Here is a 15,826-nt window from a genome sequence, read left to right on the forward strand (position 1 = left end):
TTTCTTTTGTTTAAAGGGTTTGTTATGAAATGTTAAATGCATAGTTAGGCACTCAAGATAAGAAATGCTAATACAGCTTAAATCTTCTGCTGTCGGTGTTTGGTTACATTTAAAAATATACAGTTTATATAGAGAGTAGAGCTGGACAAACATTCATGGAGTTATTTTTCTGTCAAAATGCCTTTTAAAATGTCTTGCTCCGAAATTTTTTTTAGGAGCAAAGGTGAAAAGCACCAAAAAATGTCAAAATGGGACATTTCAACATTATCAGAATAAAATATTTAAATATATTATTTTCAAACTACTTGCTCCTAAACTGATTTATATTGTAATGCATTTCATATAATAAACACATTTTGGCAACTAGAAGATAAGAAAAGTGAAGATCACATTGGGACAACTAGAGCATGTGGAAAAATGCATGTATCTTGGAGCACTAGTAGAGAAGAATTGGAATTGAGAAAGTACTTATAAAATGAAGAATCAGACTTGCCACTACAGCATTTAGAAAATTCTGCAAGCTCTGGAAGGCTGAAGACATTTCAATAAAAACAAAAAAGTGTACATGAGACTACTGTTAAGAGTATGAGGAAACATTTATGAATGAAAGATTTTTGACTGCAGAAAGGAACTGGCTGAGGGAAATAAACAGGAGGTTAAAGGCAGCAGCAAGATAAGAATGATTAGAGCAAGAAATAATATTACAAACAAGTTAAAAACTGCCATGGTTTGGCCTCAAGTCAAGGACAGACCTGGAAGGTTGTGGTACATGGAGCTATGCACCAGAGTGCAAGGAACCAAGCAGGTGTTAGATGGATACAGAGAAGAATGGTGTAGAGCCAAAAGGTTTTGAACAAAACTGAAGCTAGTACACAACAAGGTAGTGGAAAGACTTCACTCAGTCCTGTTGTTGCTGGTGAGCCAACAGGCAGGAATAGAAGAATATAAAGCAAGTTAAGCTCTAAACAAAGCTTTAAACTTAAAAAATGTCCTCTGGAGAATATTCAGATTTGCAGGTTTTTGTTTTGATACAAAACTAAACCCAAATGTGAAATTTCAGAGTACAGTACTCTGCCAAATAGCACTTCAGTCTTCCACACAGTCTAGAAAAATCTGAAAATGGGCAATATGAAGGAATAATTTAATGCTGGTGATTGTGGCATCTTACCATTTTGTCTTGGTTGTATCCCTGCACCAAGGGGGTAGTAAAAACAGCCCTGCCATCCATGTAGTCTTTTTTTTTTTTTTTTAAACCTACTTCCAGTGAACGAGAGAAAATCAGACTCCACACAGAATGCATTGTAATGCTTTTGCTGTGTTTTTCGTAACAGGGTAAGCCAAAGATGATACGACAACTTGACTGCAGTTTCGTGTTTGAGTGGGGTACTCCTTTGGTGTGTCCTGATAAAGTGAACACACTGGGCTGTACTGTGACTGATGAGCAGTTAAACTACACTTTTAACTTGTCCAGCCTTTCCAGAAGCTCATATAAGGTAAAATGAACACAGTGTTGGGGCTGTTATAACTAGTGAAGGAATACTACATTTTGAAACCCAAGTGGTAGTCATTTAAATAAGCCAGGAGAGCTGAGGAAGTTAATATGAAGAAGCATGTGCATTACTCTTTCACTGTTTCCAAAAGCCACTACATTAAGTTGTGGTGCAGACTCCCTCTTGTACATGATTTTGCCACCGCTAGTGGTTCTAGTCTTTCTCTAATAAAATGATTACACTAGACTTGCAAAATCCTACTTGTATCCTCCTACCCCCCAGTGAGGAAACATCATTAATTTTTTTCATCTAGGAATTATGCTTTTTAATAATTGATGTTTGTTTGTGCACGGGCCAGTCAATTTTTACAAAAACTTCAGGGTGTTAAAGTAATATGATGGGAATTTTTCATGGCTGACACATTAATATGGGTCAGTACAATACAACTTTAAATTGTAGGGTATATTTCTTCCCTACTTCCCCATAATGATTGTATTTAAAACTAGAAGATTCACCCAGCTTTGCTTGGTCCTTAACTCAAACAAGTTTGTTTTTCTTCAGTTAGAACATTGTTCTGGGGTGATCCTAGCTTTTACCATTCAGGAGTTCTTGAACAGTCTCTCGGATAGACAGATGGACAAACATTCTCAATTATGTAGTAGATAATGTCCAGTCCCTGTCATCTAAAGTTTTTACGAGACTGAATATGTAAAAGACTTGCGTAAGTCTCATAGAATAGTGACTATTGGCTCTAGTGTTGTTTTTATCTTTGACATCTGATTTCCCCATGGAATGCCTCTACAGATTTCTTCTGGATCTAGCAGTTACCATGTTGGGGTGTGTGCTGAAGCAGCAGATGTGCCCCGTGGAAAATGCAAAGATGGGGCAGTGTGCCTGGTCTCTGAAAACAGTGTTGCTTCCTTTGGAAATCTAAAGGAAATGAAAATGGATTACAGACATCAGGATGAAACTGTCATTCTGCAGTATACAGGGGGTGATCGGTGCCCTCCAGGTGAGAGCCTCTAATTGGCTGCAGATTATTTTCTATTTAAATTGATCTGGTCCCATTAAGACATGGAGCAGCTGAAAAACTGCCAAGAAAAAACAGTTCATCAGTAGAATGATGGAATTCTGTCTCTTGTATAATTAATCTCTTTAAAAATATAATAGATCATAAATATAAATCAAATTGACTTATTTGCAGAGGTCAGAATTTACCTATGCTCAATACAGCCTTTGCCTTATAAATTGGTTTGAAGCAGTTCAATGAAGGCCCTAGATGTTTGCCCTGATGTATATTGCTTTGATAGTATTTAGACTAGAGCGGTTTTGTATTTGTGCTTGAATGATGGGGCTGACCAGGACACACAGGATGTCAAATTATAAACTTCTGTTATATATTGCCTAGCATCAACCATGGTAACTACAGAGCACATGTCTTAAGGAATGTCACCTCTATTTACAGTGACTGAAAAAGGTGAGCTGTGTGTCTTCCCCTTCAAATACAAAGGCAAGAATTATGAGGACTGCATTACAGAAGAAAAAAAACAACTATGGTGTGCCACAACTGAGGACTATGACAAAGATGGAAAATGGGGATTTTGTGGAAAGGGTTAGTAAGAGCTTTCATTTACCAGAGACATGAAATGTTGGACCTGTTTCTCAGACTAGTTCTGATTCTGTTAAACCAAGTGTCTCCTGATGTGTGAGGTTGATAGTCTAAACGAGAATAGAAGTGTGGGGTTTTTTCCCCTCCAGGATATTCATTTTTTGGGTAAACGTCCTTTATAATGGAAACTAGAACAGGAGCTACAGTATGGGATTAAACCTCCCTCCCCTATATGTCACAAAGTAACTGTTTGACCTGACAAAAGTTACTCTGGCTTAATGGGAAAATTAAATTCACACTTTGCTATTAGCCTAATGTAGTAAAGTAATAGTACATCAAAATGATTGTGTCCTACCTAATTGGGTGTCTTTTTTTTAGATGGGCTGGAAACAAAAGTTAATATTTCTTTAATGAGAAGCTATGCTAGGTTTAGAACAATATTTTCCATTACTCTTTTGATTCATAATTATGTGGCACTGTCCACATGTGTAACAGCCCCTTATGAGTGTCTCCTCTCACATTAATGTATCTCCTCCTAGTCTCTGGGACTCGAGAAGCTACTATTATTTTCAAGTGTGATGACAATGCTGGCAGTGGGAACCCTCAGCTCCTGAGTGAGACACTTGGCTGTGCTGTGACCTTTGAATGGAAAACACAGTTAGTTTGTCCGCCAAAGAAGATGGAGTGCAAGTTCACCCGAAAGCACAAAATCTACGATTTAAGAGTGCTCTCCTCGCTTACAGGATCATGGGTCTTTAACCATAATGGGATTGCGTGAGTAGTTGTTTTTTTTTCGGATGAATAATGCTTTTTACAAAAGAATTTGCACATCCGTGGATTCAGTTAGATGGGTGGGTGTTTGCAGGAGGGGAGTTGGGTTTTTTTTAGTGCGTTAATCTACATTTGGTAGTTGATTTCACTTAGTTTTTCACTAGCGTGCAGCCTTTCATGAAGTTCCGTGAAATTTATGATTTTATTTGTAATCTTGTGCATGTGCTTGGGAAATTGAAAGCTGGAATGAAGGGAGACTGTTCAATTTCCCCAGTTAATTAGATGAGTCTTCGCAAAAGAGTACTTTTGCACAGGCTGGATAAAAATGAAATTTTACACTTCATCTAAAAAGTGGTATCAGTGAATGAATACTCAGTCTAATGAGTTAAAGGGAATATCTTAACTTTAGGTTTTTTATGTCAAATTTTAAAAATGTTACATGGACTGCCCTAAATATGTGTCCCTTTCAGTCTTCACAGTGAGAGTATGCTGGTGTTTACTTTTCCAACTTGAGTTGAAGAGAAAGTTGGAAGTCGTCTTTTTGTTGTTGTTGTTGTTGTTTCTTCTTTGCCATTCAATAAATAGTCAAAGTGGAGAGGTTCTAAAAGATTGAAAAACATTGTTACTGGAAATTATTTTTATTTAACAACAGTTAATACTTTCTTTGTTTAATAAAGCAATTAATTTTAGTGCAAAACCTATTTTTGTAAATGTGTGTCTTTATGTAACCATTTGTAAGGTACAGTTTTTAAATAATTTAATTTTTCGGTGAACTTCAATTTTCTTCCAAATATAGCTTGATTTGAGTTTAAAAAAGAAACTTGACCTGGTAAATTAATGTTGGAAAGAAGTGACTAACACATACGTACAAATTTTAAAGAGAGTCAGATTAGCTAATTTGGAAGTACAAGCAAAAAATCTGTAGTTCGTGGTTCATTTTATGTTTGCTCAAACCGATTCAGAAACCTGTTTATAGTAAGAGGTGTGTAAAAACAAAGGCAGTGAATGCTCATGAATAAAATTAAGCAAAGTCATCAATAATTCTGAAAGGAGAATTTCATGATGCTTAATCCTTTCCTTTGTTGATATTCATTCAACATAAATTTATGTAGCCCACTATCAATCTTTTGTTTTATTATAGGTATTACATAAATCTATGTCAGAGAGTACACAATGGACCTACAAGCTGCCCCGAAAGAGCTGCTGTTTGTAGCAAAAGTCAAAATGGTGACGTTCAGGTTCTGGGACTTGTACATACGCAGAAGCTGAATGTAACAGGTGCAATAATCCTTTTGACTCCTCCTTATTTCAGTAGACAGCTGCAAAATCAGTATTTTTATAGTGAGGATCTAGTGGTGATGCTGATCCTTGAGTAAAGAGTCCATCTGTTGCCTGTTTCTTATGCCTGTTTCTTAATCTATTACTATCATTTCAGATAAAGGCTTATTAATGACAGTAATGTTGAGGCTGTGATAGTGGTCAAAACAATTAATTAGTTATAACTGTAGCCCTGTGCAGGAACAAAAATGTGGTTCCTCACCAGCCAGGATCAGACTGCGACCCCCTCGCTGTTTTTTACCTGTATCCAAAGCAGACAGCAGTCTCAGAAGGGCTGGTGGGGGGGAGCAGAAGTGAGCGAATTGATGCCGGGGTCTTGCAGGAAAGAGGCAGCATGGTGCAGGGGGCAGTATGGAGGGAAGGTCATGGGAAGAGGGGTCATATTGTGTGCTGCCAGGTTCTCACTTGTAAGCCCCTGGGAGCAGCAGCTGGGCGTATTGCATCACAGTGGGGGAAACAGGTCCTACCCACTCCAGTCCTGACAGCCAGGAGTGGGCCCTGCTGTCCAATAGCTGGTGGGCTGAGAGTGCTAATGCTTCTGGGCTGAGCCATGTTGGGATGCCAACTCTGCGTGAGAGGCCTAAGCTGCTGGATAGGAAGCTGTGTTGTTAGTAGGTGGTGGAGAGCCCCAACTCTGACCTACTACCCAGCCACTAACTGTTGGCTGTGACCATACTACATCTCTTCTCTCCTTCCCCCCCCCCCTCCCCGGCCAGGCTGCCATAACCAGGCACCACCAATGCTGTCAAGCTCTGCGTGGTTGTATTTACATCTGCTCTACCATCTGCAAAATGGTCTGTAACTATGACGGGGATATCTGCAGGGCTCTAGTTACAGCTAAGCTTTTTTAGGAAAAATCATAACTTTGCTATCAAGAATCCTTACTGGGACATGCCAGATGTTCTTCTCACTTCAATAGAATGTTTGTATGACTTGCTTTTTAAAACTAGGATTCAGACAGGGACACTTTAGAAAAGTTGCTATGCTTTGGTTTAAAGATCTTTCCTCTTGTCTTTCAAAAGTGCATCTATAGCTAATTTTATCTTTCTTGTGTTTTTAAATATTAATATCTATCTTGGAAAAAATCTAAGCCATGGGAAAAATTAATGCACGTATGCTCATGCCCTTACTTGCAAAAGTGGGGTTTTCATTTGTATTTGGGAATGTTGGAAATATTACAGTTGTAAAATGCAAGTAGGTAGGCAAATTGAATTTGTCACCAAAATGTTTCTTCTGGGCTGAATGGGGAAACCGTGTTAAGAACTGTTGAAAGATTTATATTAGCTTTTGTACTGATGGGACAAGATGCTGTAATTTGATTTATGATCCCATCAAAACTACTATTGAGATGTCTCTGGTAACCACAGTCAAAAGAAGAGTTCTGTTTGAAGGACTACAGCACACAAAACTGAGTCTTTCAATTGTTTTTTGTTTCAGGTGATAAAATCCTTGTCAGTTACTCTGGTGGACAGGACTGTGGAAAAAACAAGAAAGCAACAACCATTATAGAACTGAAATGTGCAAAAACAATTGGTGATCCCACACTACAGAGGTGAGTAATTGAGATTTTTGGTTCTGTTAATGGACCTTATTAGTTCAGTCAACCAGAAAGATAAAGGGCTATGGAAATAGCTTTGTTACTCTGTAAAGATGCATACTAAATGCACAGAAAACAAATTTTTGACTTAAGAATTTTGTTCTCCCTAGCACCTTTCACCCAAGAATCTCAAAGTGCTTTAGGAACACAGAAGAGTCTCTTTTGTGAAGATGATATTAAACCCATTTTTATGGTGGGATAAAGACCCAGATTTTTATAGGTATTTCCCTGTTTCAGTGCTCTAACTGACTTAGGCTTTTGTGTCTCATTTTCAAAAGTGTTAGTTTGGGCAATGTCTCATTGAAGTGGGATATTGCCTAAAAATCTGGGCCTAGGTTATTTGACCAAGGTTGTACAGTGAGTGGATGGTAGTGGTGGCAATCGGAGTCATATGTTTTAATGTGCAGTTTCAAAAATTGAACAAAACACACTTTCAAACTTTGAGGATTAAGGATTAAGTGCCAACTTTAGGTGCCCAGGTTTTAGAAACATAGCCAGTTAAATTGATTTTCAGCCCAGTTAGATACAGGTTGGGCATACATTTTTCTATTCTGTTTGAAAAAATGAGTTAGCTTCCCTCTTAAGCTCCTGATCTTCCATATTGTTCTCTGGCATTTGCACTTTGTAGAGAGCCAAAACAAAGGTGATGTGTTGATGCTAGAAGGAAAAAAGTGGTAGTTTTGGGACCAACAGCTGCATGCTGTACTCACCAGCTTTTAAAAGTGTAAACAGAAAGTTCTGAATAAATGTGTACTTACCGCTGATTGTCCTCTATCTGTGAATTCCAAGAAAAGCAACTATGTGGCTGCCCCGGGAAAGTAAATGTATAGCCTGTGTTTTTTCCTCCTGCACTAATTCTCTAGAAGGACATTTAAATATCACATGAACTTCAGTGTGTAAAAGCATGCAGAACTCACTTTCAATCTTTGTTTACCAGACTGGAAGCTTTTGGATTCTTTCCCCTTGTTCATTTTCATAAACAGCAATTCCGTGCAGTATTTACTTTAGATTGCGTAGGTTAAAGTCTTGGCATTCCCTTCAAACTGATAGCAGAACTGGAAAGAATCTGTGGTTATTCAGGTGGTTGTGGTATACAGTATATACATTATTTATTGAATGTTTTTTCTCTTTCAAATTAACATGAGTCAAGGTTTTTTAGTGATCGATTGTCCTTGCCAAAGAAGTCTTGGAGAAAATGCGTGTGGTGTCCAACTATAGGTTTCTTAAATTATTTAAATCTGTAACTTTAACTTTACCACTGCACACACAAAATACATTTTAAAAGCTGACAAAACTCTGTGTATAAAAGTTGTCATTTAATGAGTTGTCATAGTTGAATACCTCCTGAGCGCACTGACTATGTTTGAAGCCAAACTTTATTGCTCATCTGTCCGAATTAAATGTTCGCCTGTAGCAATAGGGAAATGGGGCACAAGAGCCAGGGACTGGAACTTGACCAGCCATGTTTGTTGTCTAAGATCACTGAAATACAAAATGTAAACCTTCCAAAGCAAACCAGGCTGATTAGTTTTACTTCCTTTTCTTTAAATCTCCAGTGCGGCATGTGACATTGGGCACTTGACACAGCTATTTTTCTGTTTTTATTTTTAAATTTGGGGTCTCAGAAATTACCTGTTGTTGGACTTCTAAACCCATTGAGTTAGGAAGCAGTTCAGTAAGCCTGGTAGAACAGTGATCTTGAGCGACATAATTGGTTTATGCAGGAAATAAGCACAAATATTAAGTGTCTCTCCACTGAGCCAATAGGCTACACTGTGGTGAAAGCCACGTGTATCTTTCCGTTTTCCCACTGCCAGTTATATTATTTTCAGACTAGCAAGCATGTCATGCAAATCTGACTTGTTACTACTTTGCTGTGTATTTATAGGATTGATGAAAAAAACTGTGTGCACTATATTGCATGGGGAACTCGGGCAGCTTGTGCTGTGAAGCAGCAAGAGGTGGAGATAGTAAATGGGACTGTTATTAATCCTACAACTGGGAAAAATTTCAGTCTGAGTGACATTTATTACAAGTAAGTAAAAAGCATGTTCCTATAGCGTGCTGAATGTGATAGCTAAAACAATACCACTTTGAATGCCTTGGGGTGTCTAAGATGTGCCTGTCTTAGGAGCACACATACTAATGAAGTTTTTGTAGCCCACTGGCTGTGCACTAATTACTGACTTGAGGCCTGACCTTGGAAAATACTGAGTGCCTCCTTTTTTTCCTGTTGAAATCAGTGGGGGCTGAGGGTGTCCAGTGTGTCTTGAGATATTCAGCACCCTTCAGGGTCAGGCCTTTTTTAAAACCAAGTATCAAGAGTTCATCTAGTCTCTCTAAAGATGATAAAAAGGGTCAATACCCCTCTGATATTGCCCAGCCACTGTGCCAAAGACCCACACTTGGGGTATCTTTTTGTTTTTATGTTTTGCCACCTTTTATACTCTACTAATGATACAGTCACAGGCTTCCCGGGCTAGTACTGGGAAGACCATTTGTGCTGATAGTAATCTGACCTCCAGTATCTCACAGGCCATAGATCTTTCCCTATCCCTGAGCAGATCATTTAGAAAGACAGCCAGGTTTGATGTGAGGAATTGCTGGAAGGTTCTGAGGCAGGTGTTTGGTGGCCATAATGCAAAGCTTTAACCATGCAGAGGTATAAAATGGAGTCACTGGTTGAAATTGGCAATGTTAAAAGCAACAGGAGGCTCAGGGAAGGGAGGAATGTTACACCTCAAGACTGAATGTGTTCACACTCTCTCACACACACACACACACACACACACACACACACACACACACGTTAAACTACAGAAGCAGCTGTATAGAGCAGATTCACCACACTCAAAGGTCAAATGCAGGTTGTGTTGCATTGATGGAGCATAATTTAGGGATGTGTTGGGAAAGCAAGGCAATCAAAGAAGCACTTCTTCTCTGAGTCTTGGAACATTGACATACATTAAAGAGAATGGGAGTGGTATTTGTCCATGCAAAAGCACTGGCACATCTATTCATGTGGTAGCCCTCTTTGGTTGGTACTTTCTACTGCCTAATATCATTGAATAAGGAAGAGATGGGATGGAGAACTGATAGTAGGAAATATAGGTTGGACCTCCTTGGTCTGGCACCCTCAGGACCTCTCGGTGCCAGACCAGGACTGTTGGATCCTGTAATGAGGGAATTGGCCAGATTAGTGAAGATCCCCTGCAGCCAGCCTCCCTGTGGCTGGCTCTGCTCCAGCCCCCCTGTGACAGGGTTTGGTCTTGGGCTCCATCCTGCTGTGCTGGCCAGCTGGGGCTTGCTGACTGCTGCCAGCCCCGCTGCTGCTCCTCCGCCTGGCTGAGGCTCCTGCCACTGCACTCCTGGCCAGTTGCATTCATGCGTGCTGGGGCTGTCTGGTCCAGCAACATCTGTGGTCCTCCAGAAACACAGATGTTGCCAGACCAAGGAGTCCCAGATTTAGGAGGTTCAACCTATAGTTCTTTATTCCAAAGCAGACTTAGAAAGGTAAGTGGGCGTGGGCTTGCTCAAAAATCGATCTTTGAGAATGGACAGGAGTACTGGAACAAACACCCTTCTTTTAATAATAAAAATAAAAAGAATCTCAAAACATTGACTCTCTCCAGTAATGTCATTAGATGTAATGTGTACATGATATAAGTGGCTGGTAGCCATTACTCTTGAAGATGCTGGATTAGTGTCAGTGGTGCCAGGATATTGCCACTGATACTGCTCAAGTAGAATGCAGGATTTTATGACCAGCCCTTCAGCCCAGTATACCTATAACTTAGGGTACGTCTAGACTACATGCCTCTGTCGCCAGAGGCATGTAGATTAGGCTACCAGACACAGTAAAATGAAGCGGCGATTTAAATAATCGCCGCTTCATTTAAATTTACATGGCTGCCGCGCTGAGCCAACAAACAGCTGATCAGCTGTTTGTCGGCTCAGCGCGATAGTCTGGACGCGCGGGTGTCGACATCAAAGGTATTTGTCGACCACCCAGGTAAACCTGGGATGAGGTTTACCTGGGCGGTCGACATGTCTCTTTGATGTCGATACCCGCGCGTCCAGACTATCGCGCTGAGCCGACAAACAGCTGATCAGCTGTTTGTCGGCTCAGCGCGGCAGCCATGTAAATTTAAATGAAGCGGCGATTATTTAAATCGCCGCTTCATTTTCCTGTGTTTGGTAGCCTAATCTACATGCCTCTGGCGACAGAGGCATGTAGTCTAGACATACCCTTACATTCATAAAGCCATAGTTAGGCCTCCAAATAAGCAGTGTGATGATTTTTTTTTTTTTTTAAAGTGCTGATCACGAATAAATCCCACTAAAACCAATAGCAGCTGCAGGTTTTTGGTATCTTTTGAAGATCAAACCACTTATCTTTTGGGGCCTACATACAGATTTGGGAGTTAACTTGTAGGTAACAAGGTTTGAATTTTTTTTCCAATATCTGTCCATTCCAACTATAGAATGTAAGAAATATAGTTAGAGAGAGCAGTACTTGGAAGTCTGCTCAAATCAGGTTGCTTCTTGTGTTGCAGTATTTGTTCTTGTCCATAATTATGGGAGAAATTTGGACTTTGTAGTAAAGTTGCTTTTGCTTTCAGGTTATACATGGCATCTGGTGATATACGGACAAATGGTGACACATATGTGTATGAAATCCAGCTTTCTGCTATCACAGATTCTGTGCACCCACAGTGCTCTGGAGCCAATGTATGCCAGATCAAAACAACTGGTACTTATGTTAGGAAAGTTGGCTCTTCCACTAAAGCTAAATATTATATTCAAGGTAAGTTCTCACTGACTACAATTGTGTACACTTGGAACCTTTCCATGAATTTCTACGTAGAATGAGAGATGTCTGCTTTAACTGCCCTTTGAACTAGTATATTCCTGTTAACACTACTAGAATTTACTATCCTGGATTCAATATTTCCACTACGCTTGCTTGTCCACGTAAATGTGGGAATGGCATAAAGGAGACAAATTACTTTGACTTTCCTTATATGAAAAAGGTATTGGTGGAGTGATGGGAAAAAGACACTTCTCTTCTCCACCCAGCTGCATGTATGCAGTAGGTTGTAATGTCTGATGCCAGAAAAGGGTTTAAAGAAGCTCAGGTGAGCTCTTTAGCTTAAAACATTACATACAAAACATAGTTGTTGGAGAAACATAAGGAACCTAACACTAAATGAACTTCTGACACCCAGTTAGGATTTTTTGGAAAAAATACACACAGTATTAGTAATTCTAGAAGGGCTCTCTAATCTATATTTCTGCCTGATAGCCCAAGTGTAACACTTTTTCAAAGGGATTCTATGAGTACTAATAACCTAAACATTGGAGAAGTAAATTTAGATCACACTTTCTTTTGCTCTCTCTTTAGTTAAAAAATCTAGCACATTTAATAGACTGTTTGTTTGTAAGGACCTAGTTCCTGTGCAGTGTTTTATGAAATCTTTTCACTTTTCCTCTTTGTAGATGACGACTTGGATGTTGTGTTTTCCTCTGATTCAGCCTGTGGTAAAGATAAATCAAAAGTTGCCTCCTCAATGATTTTTTTCCACTGCAGCCTACAGGCAAAGGAAGGCATCCCTGAGTTCCTTCATGAGACAGCAGACTGCCAGTATTTGTTTAGCTGGTATACGTCTGCAGTCTGTCCATTAGGGTATGTAACTTCCTTCCCGCAAAGTAACATGGAGTTCTTCCTAGCAGTTAAGCTACTAGAAGGTTCTTTTGCAGTCCAGCATTATCTACAGCAGTGGTTCCCAATCTTTTTTTATACCACGGACCAGCAAAACCATTCACAAACTTTAGGCAGATCGATAACGTTATTTGCATATCCATTATGCAAATTCTATTTAAATATACAAATAAAATGTTACTGGTCTACCAAAGTCTTTGTGAAGGGGTTTGCCAGTCTGCTGTATAAAAAGCTCCAGCCACTAGAGCCCCACCCCAACACTATTCCCCCCAGCACCAGCCACTGACCCCGGAGTCCCCTGCACCCCCGTGCCAGTTTCCTGCACTGAGCCCCCCCAGTGCCAGCCCCCTGCCACAGAGTGTCCCCCACCACTAGACTTCCCAGTGCCAGCCTCCTGTTTCCAGAGCCCCACTGTACCCAACTCCTCCAGGACCTCCCTGTGCCAGCCCGCAATATTAACCCAGTGCCTTCCCTGCCTCTGTAGCTCCCTAACTACTAGCCCTGCCCTCAGAGGCCCCTGATCCAGATCCCCACCCTGGATGCCTGAAAGCCCTGCAGTGCCAGCTCCATACCTGTTAGAGCCCTCCCAGCACCAGCCCTGCCCCTGGAGTCCCCGGTACCTGTCCCACTTCCCTCACCTAGCCCTTCACTGCCTCTCAAACATCAGCTGAGCGCTGCTGCCTAGGTCGTGGCAGCTCTAAGGCTGCTGTGTTGGGCGCCGTGCAGCCCTCCCACCTCACAACGAACTGCTTTTCCGTGACCAGGAGGATGCCCCTGCCCAGTGCTGGTTGGCTGAGAAGCGAGGCAGGACGCACCTCTCCCAACAGCTGCAGCACAAGGGGAGGCGCTGGGAGATGATCCTGAGCCCTGGCTCTCAGAGCTGCTGTGGTCCAGCAGCCAGCAGTTCACAGACTGGCGCTGGGCTGCAAACGGCGGTTGGAACGGCTGATCTATAGTAGCTGTGGCAAGGAGAGGACTGCTCAGAATCTAGGAAAAAGAGCGTTTAATGCATATGAGAGGAGTGAGTGAAAGCAATTTCACAGCGTAATAAATGAAGGAACATTGATTCCACTTGCTAGCTAAAATGATCATCTTATATGAAGATTATTTTAGGTTTCAGTGGTTTAATATTTACACTGAAAAAATTTGAAAAGAGCTTAATTGAAATCTACTTCTTCCCATTAAGGGAAGCTGGCTTTCACTCAGCTTGTTTCCATTCAGCTGCTGCTTTGATTACTGTGGGGAGAAGCCTAAGACACTGTGATGATGCAGTTGGGCTTCCCCTGTTCCTGCACCCCCCGTAGCAGCAAGAACAGACCCGCCAACCAGTAGAATAGAGGGGTTTTATTGCTTCTGCAGGATACAGCACAGCATAGGCGTGATGTGTTTACCAGAGTCTGGGCTAGGATACCTCAGACCCCTTGAGATGGGGTCCCTAGGCCCCTAGAATCCAGCCCTCTCCTTAGACTGGTTCCTCCATGATTCCAGCCCAAGACTGACTCTTCTCCCAACCTCCCAGTTCCCTTGTTCAGCCTCTTCCCTTAACTTGTAGAACTGGTTTCAGCCACTACCCTGGGGCGGTAAGGCACCCCCTGCAAGGCTGTGATTACAGACAGCTGCCAATGAGGGTTGCCCACAGCCCAAGCATAGCAACCAGCAAGGATCTTATACTACACCACAGGCATATATCCCATTAAGAAACTATCTTAACTTTAAAAAAATAAGAGCTCCTCCAGTCTTTATTCAGTGTGTGGAAATGAATGGCTAGGTTTCTTCCCGCTGCTAATGGTTGTTACCTTTAACTGCCCACTTCTTTATGCCAGAATTTCTCTGCTGGAGTGGCCAATATTTATTTTGTGGTAGTGTCCAGCAATCCCAGTCACAGGCCCAATTGCTGAATATTGTAGAAACGCAACAAAAGGATGGTCCCTGCCTCAATCATCTTAGCACCTAAGAATAAGCCAAGATCCAACAGACAGATGGGGAAGCCCAAGGTAACAAGACAGTGCTGATTGACATGATAGGTAGTGGTCTCAAAAGTAAGATGTGTAGCTGCATGTGAGTGCTGTGTACACCTTCACCCTCAAGCTCTTTCACCACGTTAACCTTATTTTCCCTAGATGTCTTTTAAAATTGTGACCGTATAGTTTTCTGGTTAGATGTTTTCTGTTCTGAAAATACAGTAAAGTTTTTTCTTTATACTACCCAAATGGCGCAGTCTATGTACCATTCATTTGTTGAAAGACGAATTGTTGTGTTTAGCTGCCACAACTTGTTAGGTAAGATGCAGGCTCAATTCTAGAGAATTTCCAGTGGCTCCACAGGAGGAGGAACTGTGGGTTTGTACCTAGATCCCACATTGGTTTGGGATTCAGTGGGTTTTTTTTTCCTTACATATTTAAAACTGTTGATGTGAGTCCTACTTGTTAATAACTACCTGCTAATGAAGTGTAATGTTTACAGAAATGATCCTTTTAACAATAATTCTGTACTTGGTTGCTGACTCTCATGACTCTCTTCCTCCTATTTTTGTTTGTTTTTTTTTAGAATAAACTAAATCTCTTGTTTGAAACAAATTCCCTAAACTTTCTTCCTTTGCATCAGCATTTTCTGAGAGTCCAGCAAGCGCTAGTGTTACCTCCCTTATTGAATGTTTGTCCAAATTTTTTTTCTAATCGACATTTCCTCAGACTATTAATACAACCAAGCAGAGTGTCCTCTTAACCATGTGTCCTATGCTGCCTACAGAAGTTCTAGAAGCAAAGAGGAACAGTCTGACCAGGAAGTGCAAATTTTCAAAGGCCTTTCGGGAAGAAGCCAAGCTGTTGGGGCTGTGCTGAGCATCCTCCTGGTGGTTCTCACGGCATGTCTGTTGATCTTGTTGCTTTACAAAAAAGAGAGGAGGTAAGCTTAGGGAGGCTTAAAGAAAATGTTTTCTTACATGAAACATAAGTTGATTTCAATTGGGGATGCTGCCCTCTTGAAATCTAGTCAGTTTCTCAGACTGTTAAAAGTGCTTACAGGTATTGTTATGCCCTGATTCAGCTACCAATTTTGTGATTTTTGTTTAACTTAATTTCCCTATTTTTTTGGGGGAAAAAAAAATCTCCCCCCCCCCCCCCTCCAACTTGGTTATTTTATGAAAGATTCACACAAATTGGAGAAACATTAAAAAAAAAATAGTCTGGTAGCACTTTAAAGACTAACAAAGCATGTAGATGGTGTCATGAGCTTTTTGTGGGCACAGTCCACTTCTTTAGATGGCCAGTCATGCTAGCAGTTAGTTAGATTTGGCCCAA

The 15,826-nt window shown here is 40.9% G+C and overlaps 1 protein-coding gene across 2 annotated transcripts in view; it reads left to right on the top strand.

Moving 5' to 3' along the window:
- The window catches only part of IGF2R (insulin like growth factor 2 receptor), a 101,010-nt gene that overhangs the window by 82,725 nt on the left and 2,459 nt on the right, over window positions 1-15,826 (top strand). For both annotated transcript variants that reach the window (XM_075924562.2, XM_075924563.2), the window contains exons 37-46: window positions 1,332-1,493; window positions 2,295-2,502; window positions 2,956-3,102; window positions 3,639-3,873; window positions 5,012-5,148; window positions 6,646-6,760; window positions 8,694-8,840; window positions 11,428-11,612; window positions 12,305-12,491; window positions 15,276-15,431. In XM_075924562.2, the coding sequence (XP_075780677.2) occupies window positions 1,332-1,493; window positions 2,295-2,502; window positions 2,956-3,102; window positions 3,639-3,873; window positions 5,012-5,148; window positions 6,646-6,760; window positions 8,694-8,840; window positions 11,428-11,612; window positions 12,305-12,491; window positions 15,276-15,431 (1,679 nt within the window). The remainder of the gene's footprint in view (window positions 1-1,331; window positions 1,494-2,294; window positions 2,503-2,955; window positions 3,103-3,638; window positions 3,874-5,011; window positions 5,149-6,645; window positions 6,761-8,693; window positions 8,841-11,427; window positions 11,613-12,304; window positions 12,492-15,275; window positions 15,432-15,826) is intronic.

This window comes from Pelodiscus sinensis, chromosome 3 (genome assembly GCF_052426305.1).
Source record: "Pelodiscus sinensis isolate ZL-2025 chromosome 3, ASM5242630v1, whole genome shotgun sequence".
Taxonomy (NCBI): domain Eukaryota; kingdom Metazoa; phylum Chordata; order Testudines; family Trionychidae; genus Pelodiscus; species Pelodiscus sinensis.